Raw genomic sequence first — 21,961 nt, 5'->3', positions numbered from 1 at the left:
CATTATTTAAGCCAAACAATCTAGAGAAGGGAGGCATTATTAGGCGCTGGGCCTAGGGGTACCTCTACCTGTCTTGGCGAGCTACTATAGGGCTAGTCAGCCTAGACTATATAAAGGTGTTAGAGGTTATTACTAATACTCTAGTAATTAGTCTTGTTACTACACACGACGTACCTTAATACACCTACTATCCTCTTTAACCCTATCCTCCCTCGTGATCGCTTTGTACACTCTTTACACAGTCTTAATATAAAGAGTGCTTCTTTAGCTACTTATAAGAGAGCTAGTAGCTCTGCTTTAGTAGTTAATATAGTAACTGTGTCTTGCTTATTAGCTCTCTATATAATAAGTCTACTAAATAGTCTTATAGCGTATCCTTATAAGCTTTTGCAATCTAGGGTGTTATCTACAAATAAAGTATTACTTGTAATTTATACTTCTTTAGATCCTCCTAGTTATAGGGCTTATTATTTAGTATCTTAGAGGTATAGTAGTACTTAAACTACAGCGTTATAGTGCTTAGGTACTAGATTTGCTAGGAAGTAAGCTAGTTATAAGGTAGCAAAAGCAATATCTAGCCTTGTAGTAACTGTAGTAAAAAGCAACAACCTAATCTAACGTTAATATTTATTAATATCTGCTAGCGCTACTAGACCCTTTCTTAGCTTAATTTCTATTACTGCTATAGGGGTATTGTGTTAAATATCCTACCTATTAGCTAAGCAGCTAATCTTGTCTAAGTATGCAGCTTGTAATAGTTAGATCTTTAAACCTACTATTTTTTAGATAATTTCTATACTAAGGAACTACTAAAGGTTATTTCCTTTAGTAAATTTATAACTGTTTTGTAAGTATCTAATTACCTCTTACGCTTTGCGCTCCTTATCTCTGTAGTACGCAAGTATAATATTGTTAACATAGAAGAAAATAATAACTCTATCTCTAATTAGGCAGCACAGCTTATGGGGTATAGTCTAGAACCCTAGTACCTTAAGCGTTGTAGTAAATTCTTTCTACTAGAGGAGTAGGGAGATATAGAGACTGTATAACGCCTTATTTATTTATAGAATTATTCTAGGCTTCTAGTAGCCTTAAGACATTTTTATGTAAACCTCTTAATCTATTATTTTTAAGACAAACACGTTTATAACATTATATTATTTTAGCTCTATATTATAGTAAGCTGCAATTACTATTATTATTTAAAATAATTAGCTAGTAAGCGTGGCTGCGTAAGTGTCTTATAAGGTTACATCTTATTATTAGTTACCTCTAACTACAAGTTGCGCCTTACACTTTAGTAAGTAGTAGTGTTTATTAAGCTGATAGGTGTATACCTACATACAGTAAAGAATCTGTTATCCTATTAGTTTAATCTTCTTTAATAGTATTTCTAACTATAATTTTATATCCTAATAACTTATAAGGTGTACTTGCTTAGCCTCTTAGAATAATTTGCCTATTAGGTGATCCTTAAGCTTAGTTTAGTAAGTTAGCAAAGGTAGAAGTTAACTGTAATAGGGCTTTAAGCCTATAGCAAGTATTCTTATTATCTTAGCCTTATCTATAACTTCTCTTCTGTATTATCTAATATAACTAGCTTAGGTTCCTGGTATAAAGGCTGCTGCCTAGAGGATAGTTATAAAGGACACTTGTTACGTTAGATCTAGTTGTTTTCTAGTTATTAACTGTGTAAGTAGTGCTACAGGAGGTAATGTAGATAGAGGTGTTAGGTAATTATCCCTAATCTTTTTTCCTTAGTAGCAGCCTAGTTAGTCTACTTTGTATTGTTCTTCTAAATATTCTTTAGCAACATCGTCTTTATAGAAGAATTCTGTTTCTTGTTGCTAGTATAGAATTAGTAGCTTAATAGTCCTAATATGTGTTGCTATCTCCTCTAGCGTCTTATGCATTAGGCTAGCTTTTAGATCTTTAATCTCTCTATTAAATATTAACAGTTTATTAAATACAACGTCCTAGGTACTAATTACTTTAGTAAGTAATAGTATCTATATTTAATATATGTTTGATAATTAGTATCCTACTTAATAACTAATCTATACCTTTAGATCTAGGCGTTAAAGGCGTAATCTACCTCTGTGTGTATTATTAGTTATTGCAAATACCTTACAGCTGTATGCTTTAAGTTATGCAAGATTAAGATTATATAATAATCTTACTCTCCTATTACTTAAAGCAACTTACGTAAAGAATATTTTACATAGTGTTTTCTAATAGTTTATGTAGTTTAGAGTTCTGTTATAGAGGTATACTGCAGCTCTTGTAACTTCTAGCTACAGTTCCTAGAAGAGGTTAGCGTTAAGCTGCATAGCGCAAGCTTTCTCCTTATTTACACCACCTAAGCGTTCTACGCCTCTATTTTATACTTATATATCTAGTGCAGAAGGCTTAATAATAAGTTCTTATGTTACTAACTATCTTTTAACCTCTAGCTTAACAGTTATAATTTTATTGTCTGCCTTAATTGCCTTTATAGATATATTATAGTAATTCTTAAGAAATAGTATAAATATTAAAAAAGCTTTAATAATAGATTTTGCTGTTTAGTTGTTAGTAAAGTAGAGATCCTATTACAGGCCTAAGAATTTGTTAATAATTAATAATTAGCTCTTTTCTTTTGTTACCCCTTAAGCTTTATAGGTGTGGAAATTAATACTTAATCTTTCTCCTAGGCTGTTAATATTTGTGTGTAGGGCTTAGCTTATTTATTGCCTTAATTTTACTCTTCTACAGGAATTGCACTCTACTATAGTAATACCCTTAATACGCACCCCCTAAATTTGTTATATAAGGTGTTCTACTACTACTAGGCTAGGATAACCCAGTTGCTTGTGCTATAGTGTGGCAGAGGCTCTTTATAGTCTATTTTTAGATTTTTATGTAGTTTTGTGCATATAGTATAAGGCATCTTACAATTCCTTATACTCTAGTACCTATTACCTAAATACTTTAGTAATAGTGCAGATAATTTTATTGTCTAGTCTTTATAGGGTTGTTAGATTTGTCTAGGTATCCTACTATATCCCTTATTATCTTAGAAGGTAAAAAGATACTAAATTGCATAGCAGGTTAGGGTAGACTGCTACGTTATGCAGTGTCATACTGCAGGTTCTAGACTAGTTTATTAAACTTAGTTTAATTAATCTATATCCCTTTATCTAACTTATACTTACTAGGTATTAGTAGGCAGAAGTTATATATATAGTTAGGGTTGTTTATTATATAGCAGGTTAATCTTAAGTTAAGAATTAACAACTTCCTTAGTAGATAGCCTTTAGCATTTCTTCTGCCTAATGCTGTATTAAAAACAGCTTTCACGTTTGTAACTCTCTAGCCCTCTTATTATTTATTAAGGATTTTAGGCGTTAGAGTGTGTAATTGTTTCACAACTAGTGTTCTTAAACAGGCTCTACTTTATCCGCAAATTAGCCCTTAAAACGTAGTGTCTTTCTTACGCTTAAATTGTATAAGCTTATTTATTATCTTATTTAGTTTCTACTACTTAGGTGCCTTATATACATTAATATAATAGCAATCCTATATACTGTAGCGTTATCTATATATAGGGCATTTTGCTCCCCCTATAGTAGTAGGTCCTTAATCTTAAGGCTGCTTAAGCATAGTAGTTTTCCTACCTACTATACATTAATTGTGGGGTCTGCCCTAGTTGCTAGATAGCGCGCTTTTAGCATATTAGGCGTCTCCTTTAGTGCTGTAGGAGGTTCTACCCCCTTTAGCAAGAAATAATACATTACTAGCTATAAAGGCCCTAAATTTCCCTAATCTAAAAGGATAATATATTATTATGTGTTTTTAGAAGCGTTTTATTGTCTCCTTCTAGCTTATGCTAGTTGTAAATCTACTATTATCCTAGACATTTATAGAATATATAGGCGCAACTTTGTTTATAGCTACTAGGAAGTCTTTTATTAATACATTTAATTATAATAATTTAGTAACTTAATATTTCTCTGCCTCTATAGCTGCCTAGTTCTATTTAGCTAGCTATATGTTCTATTATAACATACTTCTTATTAGCTTAAGAGCTTAGAGGTATCTATTACAGGCTTCTTTATGTTTAATTTATTTGTTAATTCTAACTGTTAATTGTAGGTTAGTAATCTACTGTTAGAGTAGTTTGTCTAGAAGACAGAATGTGCCGCTGCGCACCTTATAAGCTGCTGCTAATTAGTACGTAAGTACTATAATTTGCTACAGACTCTTTAATTAAGCTAAGGGTGCCCTAGGCAGCTAGCAAGGCATATATGCTAATAGACGCTGCAAGACAGTTAGGATTAACTTCCTTAGCTAGGTCTAACTTACTAGGCTTAACTATTCTATTTGCTAACTATAGCGCCTTTTACTGCACACGTTTATTTGCTTATTTTAGAGTTTACTTATTACGTAACAAACGCGCAATTATAGTAGTAAGAAGTAACTTGTTATTTTCTACCTTTTTCTTATACTCCTTATAAGTCTTATCTAACAACACCTAAGACATATTTATATAAGGCTTACTAGCCTTTGTATACTTAGCACACTTTAGACCTTTTAGACTACCTAGCATAATGTAGCACTTATAGCTACTAAAGAAACAATAATTATAAGGGACTTTAGTAGGTGTATTAGCTTAACATATTTCTAATATAAGATAGATGTTGTAAGCGTATAAGGATATCTTAACTTATAGGTTACTAGATATAGAGATTACAGATTATATAAACTCTAACAGACAATTACGTAGTTTAAGGACAAACTAAAGAGGAAGAGGAGATAGTGTTATAATCCTGTGCTAGGGCACAGCGTGAACATAAGTACTAGCTAACTAAGACCCCTAACTCCGCCCTAAAGGAACAAACAGTAGAGAAGGACAGAATAGGAAGGGTTATTATATAACTGCTTATTAACAAGTATAATATATATAAATGCCTATTAATAAGCATAGTATAATATACTTATTAATAAGCACCCTTATATATTTTATTAGACTAACTCTAGTAACTTATTAATAAGTACTGTATCTCCTTAAGATATAGTTAGTAGGAACATAAGCCTTATAGTTCGTGTTTAACCTTAATAATTAAGTTTATCTTTAAAATCCTAACTTGCTCTTAAGCTAGACAGTCTACTCTGTACTACTTATTACACCCTATCTTTACAAGCTTTGCTTAGTTAATAACCCTTACCAATCCAGTAACCGTACTTATCCCTAAGAACTAATAGAATTAGTGCTTATGGCCTTTAACTAAAGTACGACTTTAACAATACAATACCTGTAAATAAGTAACTAGAGTAAGTCTAATAAAATATATAAGGGTGCTTATAGACAAGTATATTATACTATACTTATAAGTAAGCAGTTTTATATATTATGCTTATTAACAAGTAGTTACGTAACAACCCTGTCTGTTCTGTCCTTCTCTACTATTCGTTCCTTCAGGGTGGAGTTAGGGGTCTTGGTTGGCTGGTACTTATGTTTGTGCCGTGCCCTGGCATAGGATCGTAACATACACACGCATTCCAGAGCCTTCTATCATCCTGTGTCGTTACAATTATAAGACGTAGGTAATAGAATGCAGCACTAATAGAGATGGGTTATTAAAAGACTTGAAGAGGAGTAAGATCCTACCTATGTAGTAGATAAAATGCTAAAGAAGCATAGGTAGGAGGAGTTGGAGAAAGAAACCTCAAGATGTTTTGTCAGCTTGACAGCTGACGTGGTGGCCTTGAATCTCAACTTCAAAGGTCTGTCCTAAACGCTATCGGAGAGAGTTGAGCTGATGAGCAGCATCGTCCATGTTGTCGTCTTTGAGATAGTAGTGGGGAAGGTGTCTCCTCGGAACACTCACCTCACTGCTGCAATTGCCTTGTTTGAAGAGATCCTCGTCAGTTCTGAAGCCCGTCTGATGTATCGAAATCAACCTCAGTTAAAGTTGGTCTCAGTGCTTCTGGGAATTGGAGAGCCTCTCTGGACTAATCAGGGACCCAGCAATCACATATGGTCTCCAGAACAGGTAGGCTTCCGGTTTTGTGCCGACTTTGTGGTCTTTTACGATGCTATTGCAAGCACGGCCACCCAAGAGAAGCCGCGACTTCTAAAATATCATCCAAAAGTCCTTTCGCAAGTGGATGACGGCCTGCTGTAGGCCAGGCTGAAATCCGGCTTTCGAGCATTGTTGGCGGCCGCAATGCGGTTGTCAGGTCAATTGCCGACATATCAGCACTGATCCCGCGGAAACGCTCGCGGCACGAACTCAGCCGCCCCCCCTGCACGGAATTAGTGGATCAATCACACAGAATTGCCACTGATCTGGCAAATACTTACAACAATCTTTCCTCTTTTGTGACATTGAGCGCCGATAACCACATCCCGTTCAATCGCAGTCCATTTGACCCGAGTCACAAGTCTCCAACCCATTCAGTACCAAATCTCATATGGGTTCGTGGGGCGCAACTTTATCTTTCAGTCGTATCTAACGGGTGGCAGCTTACAAGTCCTAGAATCAGGTATGATGTTGCGCTAATGATCGGAATGCTTGTAACTATCCGTTCGGATCAGCTGCGCACTCTGGCCTGGCCACTCTGTGTCGCGGGGTGTTTAGCCATGGAGGATGCGGAGCCTTTGTTCACAGCCTTAATCTCACAACTCGACAGGGTTCACACAACTGGAGCACTCAAAGACGCTAGAGAGGTAATGGGAAGGGTATGGAAGAGCAGAGGAACCCAAGCCTTCGAAGATTGGAACCTCGCATCTTGCTTTGCTATCTTGGGATCTTCAGTTTTGCTGGTCTGAGCACTTTCCTTAGTGACTGGATCAAACTTACTCTGCTGTCCCCTACATTGTGCCACTACAGGCCCCATTAATTATTGGACCTCTCCTGAATATTGGTGCTTGTATCATAAACCAACAGCTGATGATTTAGTGCCCTTTTTAAGCACCGACCATTTCCCTGACGCTTATGGTCTTGATATCCGGAAACTTCTCATTCAGCGATTCCTCTTTTGGATAGAACATAATGCCCATGACAGCCCAGAGACCAAATTTCGACAAGAGTTCAGCAAGAAGCGGCTTGGGAAAGGAATTGTACAAATATTGATGTGTGGGCAACTCTGTGATCTCGCCACGTCGAAGTTTCTCGACTGAGTCATACACAACTTTGAATTTTTCGCCTGTGCGCTTTTTAGATGTGTTCCAGTCGGCAGAGCTTTCAGCACTTACCAGTCGCCTCTTCTCCAAGCTTCACAATCTCGCTGATCGTTGCCTGGTCACTGTAGCAACACAGAACCTCCTCCCACTTTGGCAAGCCTAGTGCCGCGACCACGAACTTGCCCACGTCTTTTTTGTAGCTGAAGTTGATCATCTCGTTACCGTTTGTGCCTGGAATTGCGGCCGTCTTGTGCGCTATGTCTACAAAGTTTACAGGCGGATTGAGGTAGGTCTTGACATGTGGCATGCCGTAGTAGTCAAGGAAGAGCCCGTTATGGACTTGAGTCCATTCGAGATCCGTTTTGCGAAGGACCTCGAGACTTTGTTCTCGGAAGACGTTAGCTCGAATTTGTAACGTTCTGGTACGATCAGCTATGTGGTCTTCGATCTACTGCGAGAAAAATCCACTCGTCTTCCGGCATTTTATCGCCCCAGTTGCTTTGCAGGAAGCGCTTAGTGAAGGCAGACTTTGCTGCTGCTGCGATCAAGTTGCGCTCTGAATGCACTGCTACAGGCTCATACATGACAATCGCAGAGATGACGGTGTGCACCTTGTTCTCTTCAAGAGTTTGGGTGAGCTGCTCGATGTTGTTGTAATCGACAGCAAATACCGGAATAGCATTATCGCCTCCAGGGGCCTTGGGAAGATCAAACTAGTTCGTTGTCTGCACCAAGTCTGGTGTCAGCTTACCTTTCGTGCCAGAACAATTACTTCGTGTTCTCCATCTTCTTTGAAAGCATCAACTATGGTCATTCCCACGGTTCCGGTTCCACCGGCGACTGCAACGACGACCATGTTGAGGTTCTTCTGGATGACTGGTAATGGATTCGCTGGTGTAGCGGAGAACTTCAATGGTGATGTTACTTTCCGTGGTGTTAGATTCCAAGCTGCTGACTGCTGTCGAATATTTTGTTGCGAAAGCAGAAGATACTGGTGAGAATACGTTGTTAGAGAGAAGGATGTCCACTTTATGAGAATATGAGCCCATCCCCAGAGCAATCATTGCACCGCTGCGCAGAGATCAGGGGGTTTGAGAGCACAGCACTGCGGAAGAATCAAAGGCTCCGTCACTCGATCGTGTGGGTACGAAGGAGCTCGTTTTTTTTTAGTACTGGTCTGTCCAAGTTAGCGTGCGTATGGGGTGCGCACAGACCCGAAACCCAGTACTCAAAAAAAACGAGCTCCTTCGTACAGTTCAGAGTTTAAAGGCTTGCGATTGGCTGGCGGCGCCAGTTGAATTTTAGCACGCGCCCTAATCTCGATTGGTATACCCGCGCGGACTCCTCAACATGGCATCAAGTGAGGTGCCGCTGTCTCGGACACTACAATCAGCAGATCTCGATGTGAGATTTCTCGCTTACCCGAAAGAATGCATACGCCCTCTCATACCGTGCATGCGCATTGGTAACATTTACTCTCTCAGCACGGCGGTTCGGGTCAGGGTAGTCGCCGAGCTGCATAGTCTAGTATTTCAGCACGCTGAGAGACTGTATAGCAGGAAGAGGCGCTTTCGACGATGAAGCTATAGTTGATGAAATGGATCACGTAGAATAACACCGTCCAGAGAGCAGCTGTGGCTCTGACGCTGCTCTTTACACGTGAATTAAGACCTCTGTCTGAGCACACCTATCTCAAGCGCCCGCAATCCATTTTCATTATGTAAGGTTTCAACTCAGACTTCTGTAGCTTCAAACACCAATCAGTATAATGGTGCACCATGATATCTCAACAGTGCAAGCCAGTCCGAACTCCTTTTTGTCATCTCGCAGCACTCTAGTATTGTCCATTCTCCCGCTTCACCAATGGGTCGTGCCTTAGTGTTCAAGACCAAGGACTTTCCGTTGACAATGCCGAGCTGCATGAGCTTCTCCACCCCAGCGTAGTTGTCTTTGCGAATGGCGTTGAGGATCGATGGAAGCTGTGGTCGATACAGAGCGTGGCCTGCATCCCACTGATATACCATATCGATGAGTTCGACATACCTGAACTTCGTTTCGACATCTTTGTCCGTGTTTGTGCAGAGTAAGATTGAATCGTAAGCAGGTGGCAAGGCTGCAATTTCGCCACGGCTTGCGGCTGCGGAGATGAAGTCGAGGATTGCACGCACGTTATTTGTGTTGTTGCGTTTGATAGCGATGTCAAGGGCGTCGTAGGTGAGCTCCGGAGCCATCGGGAGCATATCGAGCAGCATAGATGTTGATGTCTCACCACTTTCGCTTGCAGCAAATTGAAGGACGTTCATGTCCTCTATAGCAGGATCTCGAGGGTGTGCGCCAGATCGGAGTAGAATTCTCGCGACTTCTAGCCTGTCTAACGAGAGAGCTACAACAAATGGCAAAGATTTTGTTTCCCGCTTGTTGCGCCTGAAAGCAATTTCTTCCCGAACCAGAGAGGGTTTATGTTGAAGAATTAGTTCGACAGCTTGTGCTGCGTCTGCTGAAATCGCTCTGCCAAGGGCCGTTCTCAGACCCATGTCAGTTGGCGTACGCTGGGTGAGACTTAAGTCGAAGCCTCTATCGGCAAGCAGGTGAAGTATACGAAGCGCGTCTTCCGGTCTCTTTTGCCATGTCTCTCTGGTAATGGCACTGATTGGCGATACAAAACGAGTCTTCTTCTCTTGGTGGTACTGCACATCGTCTTCTTTCTCGTACTGTTCGGGGGCGCCTTTGAGGGCCAGCATCTCTTCTACTGTATCGGCCCAACCAGCGCCTGCGAAACATGCAAGCGCAGAAATCTCGTAGGTTGTCTGCCAGGGTCGATACTGATAATCTGCGGACTGTAGCTCGCTCTTGCTGTCGAACAAGCCGGACACAAGGGCTGCAGGATCAAATCTCGAGCTGCCTATGATGAATTTCATGACACCCATGCCATCCTCAACATTACTCCACCGGGATATTGCGTCCAGAACACTGGACTTTGGCAGGCGTACTTGGGTTTGCGCCCAGTAGTGTTGCGTATCTTCGATCTCTCGCGGCCATTGCTCAGTCATTGGATTAGCTCCATGCGAAGCAATCAGACAGCTAGTCAGCTCTGCATGGCCCTTGTATGCTGCCGATAGGAGTGCGTAATCAGTAGGTGTGTATTTGACCTTCAGACGGATATCGCCATATTTTGCACCGTTCCGGAGTAGGAAATCAACTATTCTTGCATGTCCTGCCGCTGTTGCCTTGGAAAGGGCCTCGTGTTTGGTCTTCTTTGTTCTGGCCGCTGGATCCGCTCCCATAGATACCACAGCCTTGACCAGCGACAGGCTACCCTCTTGTGCTACGTCCTCGAGAATTTGGTTCAAGGTTTCTATCGAGGGGCCATCGTTGGTGGTTCCTGATGTGTTCGATCGTTTGAGGGAAAAGCCTATTTTCTTCGAAGACCCTGTCGAACTTTTTCTACTTGACATGATGTCCGTCTTCTCGACACGACGCGCAATCTCAGTTTTGGCTTGATCTGAGGTCATATCCGGTAACTCGTTCTCATACGTGCCAGTCGTAAAGGCAGCAACTGAGAATCCAGGTCTCGAGAATGGGCTGATTGACGGCGATCGCATTTCCTTGAAACTAGCACTGCTACTGTTCGTGCTGCTCACAGTGCCCATTCGAGATAGTGTGGCCTGCGGGACGCTCGCTGGACTCATAGGCAGTCGAAGAGGAGCTGGCTGTCCGTTCAGGTTGTGGGCCTTCATCGAATCGCGGATCCCATTTTCACTACTTCCGCTGTTCGACAATGGCGGGGTCACAGGCATTGTTGTTGCTCGTTTGAACTTAAGCGGCTGTGGGACATCTGAGTGTGAAGGTGTTTGCGGCACTAATGTAGATGTCGGTGATGAACAGTAAGGATTTTCCTGAATATTCTGGTTTCCAGTAAGGTAGGGCGACTGTATGTTGCTGGGTGACGATACAGAGTGGCCCATGGGTGGCCTTGGAAAGCGAGCATCGACTATCGCATCTGCTGAATATCCAAGTGACGAGGTTCGTGGTGGAACCTCATCCGCGAGTTGAAGACCTTCAGCATGTCTTCGGTACTGTGGCACATGCGCAGCTAGATCGTAAGAGGCATTTGCAAATCTCGATGTTGTTGACTGAATGTCCTTTGGCGGTGGCGTGGGTAGAGAGGTGTCCAGCTCCTGGACAGTCGTTGATGCCAGCTTCGCGGGTCTAGCGTAATCCCACTGCAGTCCTCCATACATAGAAGCGTATTCGCCTAAGCCATCTGCAAAGCGGCCTTCCGACTTAGGTGCTATGTTTCGTTGCTGCATGTTGAATGTCGCGTGTTGCACGCTTTCCAGAAAGGCGGGTGTCAAGGATAGGTATGTCAGGTCGGAGGAAAACGAGGTGGGGTAGGAATCGTTGCCTAGCTATTATTGATTGTCTTCCTGACAGCCACCATGCAGTCGAAGAACCGCATCGAGACGCGCGCCAACAGGTCCAAGACGTCTGGGCTGCATGTGTTCAACGAAACCCACCTGTCCATCGCGAAGGAAGAGTCAATCTCTATTGCGAGTTGACCGAGATGAACTCGAACTCAGACGAACTATTCCTGGTTGTCGCGCCGGTCAGAGTTTTGAATAGGAAGCATCGCTACGGATTGCTCGATGAAGGTGGTGTTTGCTCCACGTGGTTGATTGATTGGTCAGAATCGGCGCTTGGCTCAAAACGCCTCCAAGCTCGCACTCTCCTACATAATCGCTTCCACGACAAGACCACCTGCTGGCACGCGTATCATGTAGTTTCGAGAGGAGGTCTCGTGCATATTTTATATGACTGACCGGGAGTCCGGGAGTCCGACTACTTGCCGTATGAAAAAGTTAGTGCCGGTCCCTTTAGCTTATTGCGTCAAGATCGGCAATCAAGAGTGATTGTCCAGTGCTAGACTGTATCCGTCAGTCTTGCTTTGGTATCGTCGTCAATGTATTGGGTATGGCTAAGGGGAAAGAAAACACCGGTCCTACCGCATTACCACAAAATATCGCGACCTATACGCTTTTGTGACCACATAACTCTGAACTTCGGAAGAATGTGAACTCGGTCGTAACAAAAACAAGCAACAGTGCAAAGTCATCGGCCTCAAGTAAGCGGTTTTTGAGTAGTAGTACTAAGGGTAGGGAAGGATAGTTTGGAAGTAAAGAACGCTTGGTTGAGGATCTCCTCCCTGTGTCTGTGTTCAACGCCGCGTTACCGGGTTAGTACGTGAGCCTGGCAACACCAGAAAAGCTCTTCGCTATAAGCAGCAGTTTGAACGATTTGTTTGAAGTACTTTTGCAACGTCGGACATCTGGAAGCGGGAGCAGCCGTTGGAAGCAACAGCACTACCCCGCTTTTATTTCTGGCAATTCCAGATTCCATCCCACTTCAGGAACAGCGCCGTGTAGCTACGCACGTCATTGATAAGTTCGACTTGGTCCTCGGTTATACACTCATACTTAAGCTCATCTGAAACCCTGGACTGCGTGTGGGTTGCGTTAAATTTCTGTTTGTTGAGCAAAGCATCAAGTCGAGAAGATCAACGTATAACACAGTCATGACAGACGACAAGAAACGACAAGCTAAACGTGTGGCCGCCGAGAATGGGGTGTATGTATTGTCCCGAAAATCAAGTCGGAATACTAACAACAGGCAAAGTGTCAACCCTTCCGGCGCGATCGTATTGGCCGCAGCGCCCATGTACCTCGCGATGGTACCCTTGACATCTTATCTGACAAACCCAGATTCCATCTGCCAGTCCTTGACACATGCTTTGATCAAGCTTCTTCCCGGGGTAGGCGTATCGTCGATTACCTCTGGCCGTGCGATCCCGGCCCTTTCAGCCCTGTATTTGTTCTGGACTTTCGGAGCATCGGGAGCAGCCTCAGCCGCAGGACAGGCCATGGCGCGTGAAGAAGGTCTTGACAATGATCACCCCCGGAAACACGTTGGTGAACTGGAAGGATTACCGCTGAGGTTGAGGAGCGCACACTATGCGCTCATGGAGAACTTCCCTGGTACGTTTCTTGCGTCTCGAGCCATTCACCGGATCTAAACAACGAGACTAACCGATTCCTTGTAGCTTTTGCTCTCGCGGCTGCTCTTGCTCAAGTGCTCGCCCCAAACGATGCGCAGATTGTGAATTTGCTTGGTTTCCATGTCATTGCGAAATTGCTGGTGCACTACCCGGCGTATCTGGGCAACATTGCGCTCCCCAGAACACTTGCGCACATTAGCGCCACAAGTGCGTTGGTGAACGTGTGCTGGAGGCTAGCTTCTGGAGCATAAACAAACTCACCGCTGGCCATACCATCACAGCTGCAAAGAGGGCAGTAGATGAGAGTGGCTCAGTAGGGAAGAGCTAGTGAAGACCTTCAGATGTAGTACCAGATAGCCTATGGGTCACTACATACGTTTCGTTTCTGAGCCTTTGAGCATACGTTTGGTCTCACCTGAAAGCATTGTCGATATCCCGGATGTCCGTGTTCGTAATCGAAAACTACACCTCAGGGACTGTGAGAGAATGCGAACGTCGTGCTTGGTTCTTTGAGTATGTGTTAGCCCCATTACTCTTGTACATGTGTCTGGCATCGCAAAGAGCAAGGACATCGGAGTATGTCAGCGTCGCACAACATAGCTCCTTCCCGGCTGGTGTGTAAAACAGACTTGATGTAGTCTCTAGTCTTTATCATCATGCACTCGCTCAATCGAAATTCAAGACAGCAAACTCTTCAAAGCTCAAGAAAGAGCCCATTGGTAGGACGCACTTCCTGTATTCCAGTCCAGGAAAATCAATTCTACAGTATTTTTCAGAAGCCTGGTTAAGTTGGGGGCTGAATTTAAAGTAAAACTCGATATTTCATCGGTGTGACGAAAGCTGAATTCACCTTCACCTTCGCCTTCGCCACGGCTCCTCTTGGCACCGAGGCACTGACTATGTATCACTTCACCGTTTGTGCTCCGTAGATAACTTTAGATGCCCTCGGCAGTGGGCTTTACTCACTACTTCAAGTAACCTCCGCTCAACAATTACAAGCATGTCTACCCGCGCGAAGAGCGCGCTCCGCTCTCTTCCTAATTTCTCGTAAGCATCGATTGCTCCAAACGTGCAGACGATCCAACGCTCTTTCACCAGGGCACCAAACCCAGTGTTTGCCACTATTTATGTCGGAAGCAACTGCAAGCGCTCCGTCGTCTACCATTCCGTCCTCGTCCACTGTTCGGATTCCTTTCGTGCAGCTTTCACCAGCAGTGATATAGAAACTGAGCACACGGTCAATTCATCGTGCAAGCAAGTTTCAAAAAAACAAGAGTCGTCATCGTGTAGTCACGCAGATAGGAAATTATAGAAAGGTGCGAGGAAAAGCAAAAAGAATCGAGGAATCCCAGACGAGCCGGGCACCGAAGCTAGTGTCGCTTCTGTGGATCGAACACAGTACCTCCAGATTTACTGACTGAACTTCAGTCTGGCGCTCTCCCAAGTGAGCTAAAGCGACTGATTTGTTTTATGAAGATCATGAGCATCTAGGAGAATATATTTTAAGAATAAAATATGAGAGATCACTGAGGCGCATTCTGTTTTGCAACGCCGCAGTCGAATCAGTTGAGAAAACAGTAATGAGCAGGGGTGTGCCGATGAAGCACAAGCAAGAGCTTGAATGCAAACAGCATGTGCAACGCGTCCAAGCGTCAAGCGTTGCACCACTAAACGATACGTCATGACATCTGCGAACTACAATGTGGAAGCACGCGGCCCTTCTCTCGTCGCATGATTCAATCAGATTCCACACACTGACAAGACAACTCAACATGGCCCTCGTCGAGAACTGGCTGCCTCCGTCGCGCGAGAACTGGGAGTGGCTCAGCTACGTCTGGCAGTTCTTCCCCCTGGTGAGCTGCATGGATGCGCGCGTCTTTCCGAAATCGTTTGGCTGACAGATGCAGATCACGGCATTTCAATGGGTGCTGGACTGGTATCCGCAGGGCAAGACGTCGACGCAGGCTTGGTGGAATGTGCCGGGCAGGATTGGATGGGCGACGATGGAGTCGGCGGGCCCCATCACGCTGCTGTACATCTTCTTCACGCTGCCCAAGGAGCAGGGCATCGAGGAGCTGCCGTGGGGCAACTGGACGATGGTCGGCTGCTTTGTAAGTCGAGCGCTCAGCGTGGCTATACAAACAACGTCGCTCATCAGATCTCCAGGTGATACACTACCTCTACCGCGCCCTCCTCTCGCCGCTGTTCCTCAACCCAAGCATGTCGCCGATGAGTCCGGTTGTGTGCGTGCTGATGCTCGCCTTTCAAGTCACCAACGCAATCTCGATCGGCGGCTATCTCTCCGGATACGGACCGACAACGGTCTACGACTGGCAGGGCCGCGCAGGATGGAGCTTCCTGGGCCTCGTGATATGGTGCTGGGGACTGCTGGGCAACATGTTCCACGACGACGACCTGCGCGAGATTAGACGCGCGGCAGAGCGGCGGCAGCGCAAAGATGCGGCCGAGCAAGGCAAGCCCATTGAGGGCGTGGACAAAGTTTACATGCTGCCGAAGAACGGGCTGTTCAAGTACGTCCTGTACGCACACTACTTTTGCGAGTGGATCGAATGGGCCGGCTGGTGGATGATTGGCGGCCTGAAGTGTCAGCCAGCCCGCACGTTTCTCATCAACGAGGTCAGCACGATGCTGCCCCGCGCGCTGCAGGGCAAGCGGTGGTATGTGGAGAACTTTGGGAAGGACAAGGTGGGAAAGCGAAAGGCTGTGATTCCAGGCCTGGTGTAGGCCCTAGTGGTAAGGTACAAGTACGGTACGCTAAATGTTTACATGTGAATTCCATGAATGCTGCATTAGCGGTCATCACTGGTGAGGGGTACTCTGAAATTGGCTTGTGAGTGGCCGTAGCGCAGGCTCAGTATGGCACGGAGACTGTAGGTACGTGTTTCAGGTAACGCTGCGCAGGCAGAGCAAATGGTTTGGTGGTAGAGACGGATTGCTAAGCGATGCTGCAGCATGGATCACGATCCTGGCGAGAGGCAGAACCACTCTCAGTGGTGGAAGTGGTGGAAGTGGTGGAAGTGCAGCAAGCAGCATGCAGGGCATCCTTGCGCAGCGAAAAAGCTTGATATGCCGAACACGGGGCAAGCGGCGGCGCGCAGATTGCTCGAGCAAAGGACGTTCAAAGGTACCTACCTAGATACGTAGATGGGTAGATACGTAGATACGAGCAGTAGAGTAGTAGTGCTGCTTGGTTGCAACGTGCCGGCGCGAGTCTGACCTGAGCGTAAATATAGAGTGGCCAAGTGGACAAGTGGCCAATCAGCAGCGCTCGCTCGTATCAAACACGAGCAGCTCGCAAAGAATAATGCTAGGTACCTATCGACGGCCGAGATGACACGAGAACAGGCAGGGAAGACGGGCAGTGGCATGACGCAAACGCAGTCTGCGACTCTGCGCGCACCTGCGTCCAGCCTGTGCGACGCCGGCTGCCTTGTGGCCAGTGTGGTTGCAGTCGTGCGTGGTGACGGTGGTGTTGGTGGTCGAGCGTGGAAGGGGAGCGAGGCAGGGCACACGGCGGGCTTGTGTGCGCGCTAGGAATGTGAGATGCCGCACTCAGCCATGGCTGTCCACTCTCCCCCAGGCGGCGCATCAGCGCAGTCGAGCTGCCCAAAACAGAGCCGGCTAACTACAACTCGGCCCAGCGTCTCCGCTTTTCGACGCTGGTTTCTGTCTAGCCAGGCGCCGCCGCCCGCCAAGATACATGCCGGTAGCTGTGCGCGCCGTGCTGCCAGCGCGCGCGCCCTGGCCGAGAGCGCTGAAAAGCAACGCAGCCCTCTGCCCGTCGTCGGCGCGCTGGACGTTGGAACTCCTCCACCACGTTTACAGGCACATCGTCGCAGACTGCCTCGAGCCCAGGCCGTCCATTGTTGGCAGCCTCCCGTGCTCCGGTGCTTCGACCGCTCGCGCTTGGCCAGACAAGGCAGCCACTCAGCGCACTGCTCGCCTCCTGTCCATCGCCAACGCTCGGATCGCCGGTGGCCTCCCGCGGCGGTCCACTCCCTGCTGCACCTCCACACCTCCTTCGCTCGCCCTCGTCCACTCACCACCCAGGGCCCTCGCCCCCGTTTCTGCTGGCTCTGCCGTAGCCATACATCATCACTCGTCTGTCTCGCATCATCACTCGTCTGTCTCGCATCATCACTCGTCTGTCCCGCATCATCACTCGTTTCGTCCCACCGCCTGTTGCCGCCACGAACAGAACAGTGGACCCCCACGCATCACTGGCACGACCCAACGACCCACGACCCACGACCCACGGCCCACGGCCCACGGCTCACGACCCACGACCCATCAAGCCAGCACTGCCGGCACCCGCGACACACCGACATCCTCGTCCCATCTCTGTCCCCCTCCCCATCCTCCCCTCGCCTCGCACTGAGTGCGAGTGTGCCTCTCGGCGACCTGATACTTGTCTGCCTGGCCGCCTGCGTGCCTTGCAACCGCCAACATGTCGTCGGCGAACAACACTGCTGCCAGTACGTTCATCTCCCTTGTCTCTCCTTCGTCGGCGCCAACTCAATCGTTGGCAGCGCCCTCCTCCCCTGCCTCTCCCTCTGCCGCCTCTCCCTCTGTCGCCGCCTCTTCTGCACCTGCACCGAGTGTAACACCGCCGGCAGCCTCGCCAGCGCCGTCGTCCGCCGCGCCCGAGCCGTCTACTCCCTCCGTTGCGCAGTCGTCACCGGCCCCTAACACGCCCTCGTCAGCTGCGCCGCCGGCCTCATCACCTGCGCCCGTGAGCTCTGCGGCTCCAGCTCCAGCGTCGTCGGCACCCGCGCCCTCGTCGGCTGCCCCGCCTGCCTCGTCGGCCGCGCCCCCAGCATCCTCTGCCGCGCCTCCAGCCTCGTCAGCAGAACCAGCTCCCTCGTCAGCCGAACCAGCGCCCTCGTCAGCCGCACCAGCTCCCTCGTCAGCAGCACCGGCTCCAGCGCCCTCATCCGCCGCACCCTCGTCGGCCGCCCCTGCCCCATCAAGCGCACCTGCCCCTGTAACCACCCAAGTCGTCACCGCCTCGTCTGCGCCGCCGTCGACCACCGAGGTCGCGACGTCTGTCGTCACCGTCACCCCCTCTGCAACCCGCGCTGGAGAGACGCCCACCCCCATCATCGTCACCTCCGTTGTCACCCGTGAAGGCCCTGTCGCCACGACGGGAACCGGCGGCCTTGCCTCGACTGCCACCACGCGCGGAGCCTCGAGCACCAGCACGGCCGAACCTAAATCCGCCAATGGCATCACCCAGAAAGGACTTAGCACCGGCGGCAAGACTGCAATTGCTGTCGTCGTCCCTGTCGTCGTCGTCGCCCTGCTGGTCCTGGCAGGCATCATCCTGTGGAGGAAACGCAAGGCGCGCCAGAACAACGAGGAAGAGCGAAGGAAGGAGGTCGAGGAGTATGGCTTCAACCCCAACCACGACCCTACGCTTCCTGCCGTCGGTGGCATAGGCGGCGCCGAGATGGCCGAAGACTCGAGCGGTTACCGAGGATGGGGCAACACTGCCACCAGCTCGAACCGCAAGGCTTCCACCACCCTCACCAGCGGCATGACCTACTCAGACAGCAACAGCAACCCTGGAGGCTACAACACTCCGCACTCCCCCACTGGCGGCGCCTACTCCGAAGGATCCAACGACCCCCTGGTGAACGGCCGCCGCGAGACGATGGACTCTGATGGTCTTGGTGCACTCGATGCTAGTGTCATTGGAGGCGCTGTGCCCAACTCGACGCAGAATCAGGCCGGCGTACAGCGTGGGCCTTCCAACGCATCCTCGTCCTACTCTGCTGCCAACCGCTCCGATGCCTCGGGCGAATACCCTGGCATGGCCGCCAATCCCAACGAGTACTACGACAACCAAGGCTACTACCAGACAAGCCCATATGGCAACACCGACCCGTACGGCACAGGCCAGCAGCCCGTCATTCGGGACGTGTCAGCGCGACGCAACACAAGGATCGAGAACCCCTCGGTCTTCCCGCAACAAGGAAACTCTGGCATCGCGCAGAACTTCTAAGCACACCATTACTATCGCTTGTACAGTTTCCTCGTTCCTGCCCTCTGATTTACACCATATATCCAAACGGTGGCGTTTTGGAGTCCTGGGTTTTCGTTCACCTACTGCATCGCGTCGCTTTGGCAGCTGCAGGGACGGGTCCGGTGAAAGTATGCAGGCCCCACCCCAGCTCGTGGGTCGTCCCGTGTACGACAATACATTGTTGCACAACATAACAGCCTGCATAGGCAGGTTTGAAGCTCGAACACTCACCAATCGCTAAGACGTTCCTTGTATGCTTCGCTCGGGACCTCAATCTATTTATTGCTTTTGACGTTGAATACATGTTGCTGTTGGGCTCGGGTACACTTCTAAAAGAGTCGGGACGTGGCTGTATCACGCGTTACAACTTATCACTTGTAATTATTCTCGACCTCCATACGCATCGCCTCGGCGTTTGCTTTGCTAACCAGCAATTATCTTCGCAACACCTGCACCTCGTCATCAACCACCTTCTCATTCCCTCATCACACATCGCTTCGCCTTGTCAAGGCATTTTTTCTCTAGATTTAGCTTTTCTGTTGCCAGATGAAGAACAGTACAGCAACGGCTGGCAGGATACGCCGAAGCAGACAGGCCAGCGCAATTACAGTTGAGGAAGTAGATAGACTGAAAAGCAACTTTTTCCACACTTCACGTCCGTTCTCAACCCTTGTCATCATCACGCTTTTCTCGCAGCTTCTTGTAGCATCGTCACTTTTACACGCATCCTCATCCCTACAGCATCGCCCACACGAACCATCAACGATCGACGAACCATAAAAGACTAAAGATCAATCATCGTCTACCCGGCCCCTGAAATTCCGATCCCCCCTACAACAACACTAGGAAAATTTGTACAAGCGTGCGTTGCGGAGCCAAAAACCAGTTTTTAGACTTTCTGGGATACGAGGTCGCGGTAGGACGGTGGCTTGGCACATGTCACACATTGCATGTCGCATGTCACGGGAGTTGGATTTTCGCGGTTGCGGTGGCGAGTGTGGCGAGCGTGCGTCGCGGGGTCATCTCAGTGGTCGGTAGATGTGCATCGGTATTGTATAAGCTGATCGCTTTCGCGATGCTTGGTGCTTTCTCCGGGGTAGAGGCTTGCCGAGCTCTTCACGATTATTTTTCGAGTCTGCAGCTACAGACAGTTGCTACATGGTAGAATCTTTTTTCTTTTGGCTGGTGCGCTGGTCGGTATGTACGTCTTGTGCGATTGAGGAAACATCTCGCTTGCAGCTGCAGTGGGTTTGTTGCTTTATGTGTTCTTATTGCGTACGAGAGAAGACTCGAGGGTTCTACTACAGAAGGTCAAGTGTAGAGCTAGTGGTTTCCATGGGAGCGGGCGGTAGATTCTACCTCGAGAGTAGCGTTGACAGCAACTACCAGGCAGGACATTGACTTTTGGAACTCTTGTACAGTATAGATTGAGCACGCCAAAATGGGGAAGTGAAATCGAAAAGTCATGCAAGGTAAGCATCTGGGTTTTGCTATTATCTTTGGCAGGAGCTTCGATGGTCCTAGGCGCGACATCATCCACGATGTCGTATTATAACTCTGCTCTGGTGTCCTTGGTATCTTCCCCCATATACACCTAGACGATATCGGCAGCTTTAGCTTTCTGTTCTCTGTCCAAGCCCTCTGATGCTTTAGCTTCAAGCCCCTAGTCAACAGAATTGTCAACAAACAAAATTGATCGCCTGTTTGATACCATCTTGGGCGCGCACGTTGCATACCGCTGTCCGTGGAGCTGTGCAAGCCCCAGCACTTAGTCTGTTCACGAATCAAAACGTCGATCAATTTGTTGTTGACAACTCTGCCAGTCAAGTTCTTTGAATAATTCCTGTGTCTCGTTTGAAGCCATAACAGCCTCTGCGTCCTTGCCTTTGAATCTCTAGCGGTGTACAGTTTGAACAGCGCCTATGCATTTATGCAACAATCGTTTGCTTTGTGCTTTGCCTACAACTAATCTAAGCAGCAGAAGCGTCATGACACGATAGTGCCTCAGTATAGCGTCCTTATTTGAAAGTATGATAGCTCCTGCTTAGCACCCTCGAGCCAATCCTCCTCAGGAAATCTATAGGCATCGTTAAGACCGTGGGTGGAAGACCCATCAACGACGCTATCGCTGGCCGCAGTGGGCGTGGAAGTGTGTGCGGCTGAAGAGCCGTTGACGAAGAGATGTAGACCCAGAACAGTGGTGGGAAATAGACCGAAACCAAAAGCCATAAAAATGTTGCAAGGGCGCCACGTTAGGGCTCTCACAGAGATGGAGCCAGCAAACGCGTATCACACACAGACGCGAAATGCTTTATCATCTCGCTCCTCTGTTATTCTCTCTATTCGCTCCAGACGTGCCTGCTCTGCATTTGTGCACCGTTCCTTGTCGACTCTTCTTTATATTGCAGTCTTTTCTCATATCAAGTTCCTTGTACCAGACAACAGTTCAAGACTTCGTTCTGCTGACTTCAAATTCTCTAAACACCATTGCATGGACAGTCCGAAAACTGTTCAGCATGCCAGGCGGTAAGAGGCGGGGCGTGAATCCGTGATGCGAAGGGCAAGCAGAAGGAATTCAAGACAGCGACGACAGCGAGCACGCAATCGAAGAGGTGAGGCACGATGAGCGCAAGGACAGTACGGCCTCGGACAACCAACAGAGCGGCTAGGAAGCACCAACAACACCAATGGAGTA

At 47.6% G+C, this 21,961-nt stretch overlaps 5 protein-coding genes and 1 non-coding gene across 7 annotated transcripts, besides 14 other annotated features; 3 read left to right on the top strand and 3 right to left on the bottom strand.

Annotated features, from left to right (window-relative positions):
- Positions 1-233: part of a mobile genetic element that runs on past the window's edge.
- Positions 1-239: part of a mobile genetic element that runs on past the window's edge.
- Positions 32-233: a long terminal repeat.
- Positions 231-3,086: a mobile genetic element.
- Positions 234-237: a direct repeat.
- Positions 1,146-1,181: a tandem repeat.
- Positions 1,682-4,167: a mobile genetic element.
- Positions 4,097-4,132: a tandem repeat.
- A 16-nt stretch (positions 4,168-4,183) lies between the features above and the next one.
- Positions 4,184-5,286: a mobile genetic element.
- Positions 5,286-5,529: a mobile genetic element.
- Positions 5,530-5,568: 39 nt separating this feature from the next.
- Positions 5,569-5,687: a mobile genetic element.
- Positions 5,688-6,952: 1,265 nt separating this feature from the next.
- Positions 6,953-8,024, bottom strand: EKO05_0007594 (uncharacterized protein; the record flags this gene model as incomplete). Its single annotated transcript, XM_038943266.2, has 4 exons — positions 6,953-7,191; positions 7,241-7,587; positions 7,637-7,866; positions 7,920-8,024. 4 exons carry the CDS (start codon positions 8,022-8,024, stop codon positions 6,953-6,955), a joined length of 921 nt encoding a protein of 306 aa, XP_038793798.2.
- A 904-nt stretch (positions 8,025-8,928) lies between these two features.
- On the bottom strand, positions 8,929-11,478 carry EKO05_0007593 (uncharacterized protein; the record flags this gene model as incomplete). Its single annotated transcript, XM_038947144.1, has 1 exon — positions 8,929-11,478. The coding sequence occupies one exon, from the start codon at positions 11,476-11,478 to the stop codon at positions 8,929-8,931; it is 2,550 nt and encodes an 849-aa protein (XP_038793799.1).
- Positions 11,458-11,498: a tandem repeat.
- A 1,242-nt stretch (positions 11,499-12,740) lies between these two features.
- EKO05_0007592 (uncharacterized protein) lies at positions 12,741-13,471 on the top strand (the record flags this gene model as incomplete). Its single annotated transcript, XM_038943229.1, has 3 exons — positions 12,741-12,793; positions 12,842-13,200; positions 13,266-13,471. The coding sequence occupies 3 exons, from the start codon at positions 12,741-12,743 to the stop codon at positions 13,469-13,471; spliced, it is 618 nt and encodes a 205-aa protein (XP_038793800.1).
- A 1,123-nt stretch (positions 13,472-14,594) lies between these two features.
- On the bottom strand, positions 14,595-14,679 carry EKO05_12t8. Its single transcript has one exon. It is a non-coding gene; the product is annotated as a tRNA-Phe (tRNA).
- A 313-nt stretch (positions 14,680-14,992) lies between these two features.
- EKO05_0007591 (uncharacterized protein) lies at positions 14,993-15,965 on the top strand (the record flags this gene model as incomplete). The annotated part of the gene is made up of 3 exons (XM_038943226.1): positions 14,993-15,073; positions 15,128-15,331; positions 15,387-15,965. 3 exons carry the CDS (start codon positions 14,993-14,995, stop codon positions 15,963-15,965), a joined length of 864 nt encoding a protein of 287 aa, XP_038793801.1.
- Positions 15,966-17,465: 1,500 nt separating this feature from the next.
- Positions 17,466-17,531: a tandem repeat.
- A 157-nt stretch (positions 17,532-17,688) lies between these two features.
- EKO05_0007590 (uncharacterized protein) lies at positions 17,689-19,245 on the top strand (the record flags this gene model as incomplete). Of its 2 annotated transcripts, none has more annotated exons than XM_059637082.1 (2): positions 17,689-17,716; positions 17,945-19,245. In XM_059637082.1, 2 exons carry the CDS (start codon positions 17,689-17,691, stop codon positions 19,243-19,245), a joined length of 1,329 nt encoding a protein of 442 aa, XP_059493065.1. The 2 variants fall into 2 exon arrangements, with proteins under 2 accessions (XP_059493065.1, XP_059493066.1); XM_059637083.1 differs by having other exon boundaries at positions 17,858-19,245.
- Positions 18,514-18,538: a tandem repeat.
- Positions 19,246-21,961: the final 2,716 nt, after the last annotated feature.

Source organism: Ascochyta rabiei, chromosome 12, assembly GCF_004011695.2.
Source record: "Ascochyta rabiei chromosome 12, complete sequence".
Classification (NCBI taxonomy): Eukaryota; Fungi; Ascomycota; class Dothideomycetes; order Pleosporales; family Didymellaceae; genus Ascochyta; species Ascochyta rabiei.
This window is presented reverse-complemented; position numbering and strand designations above follow the sequence as displayed.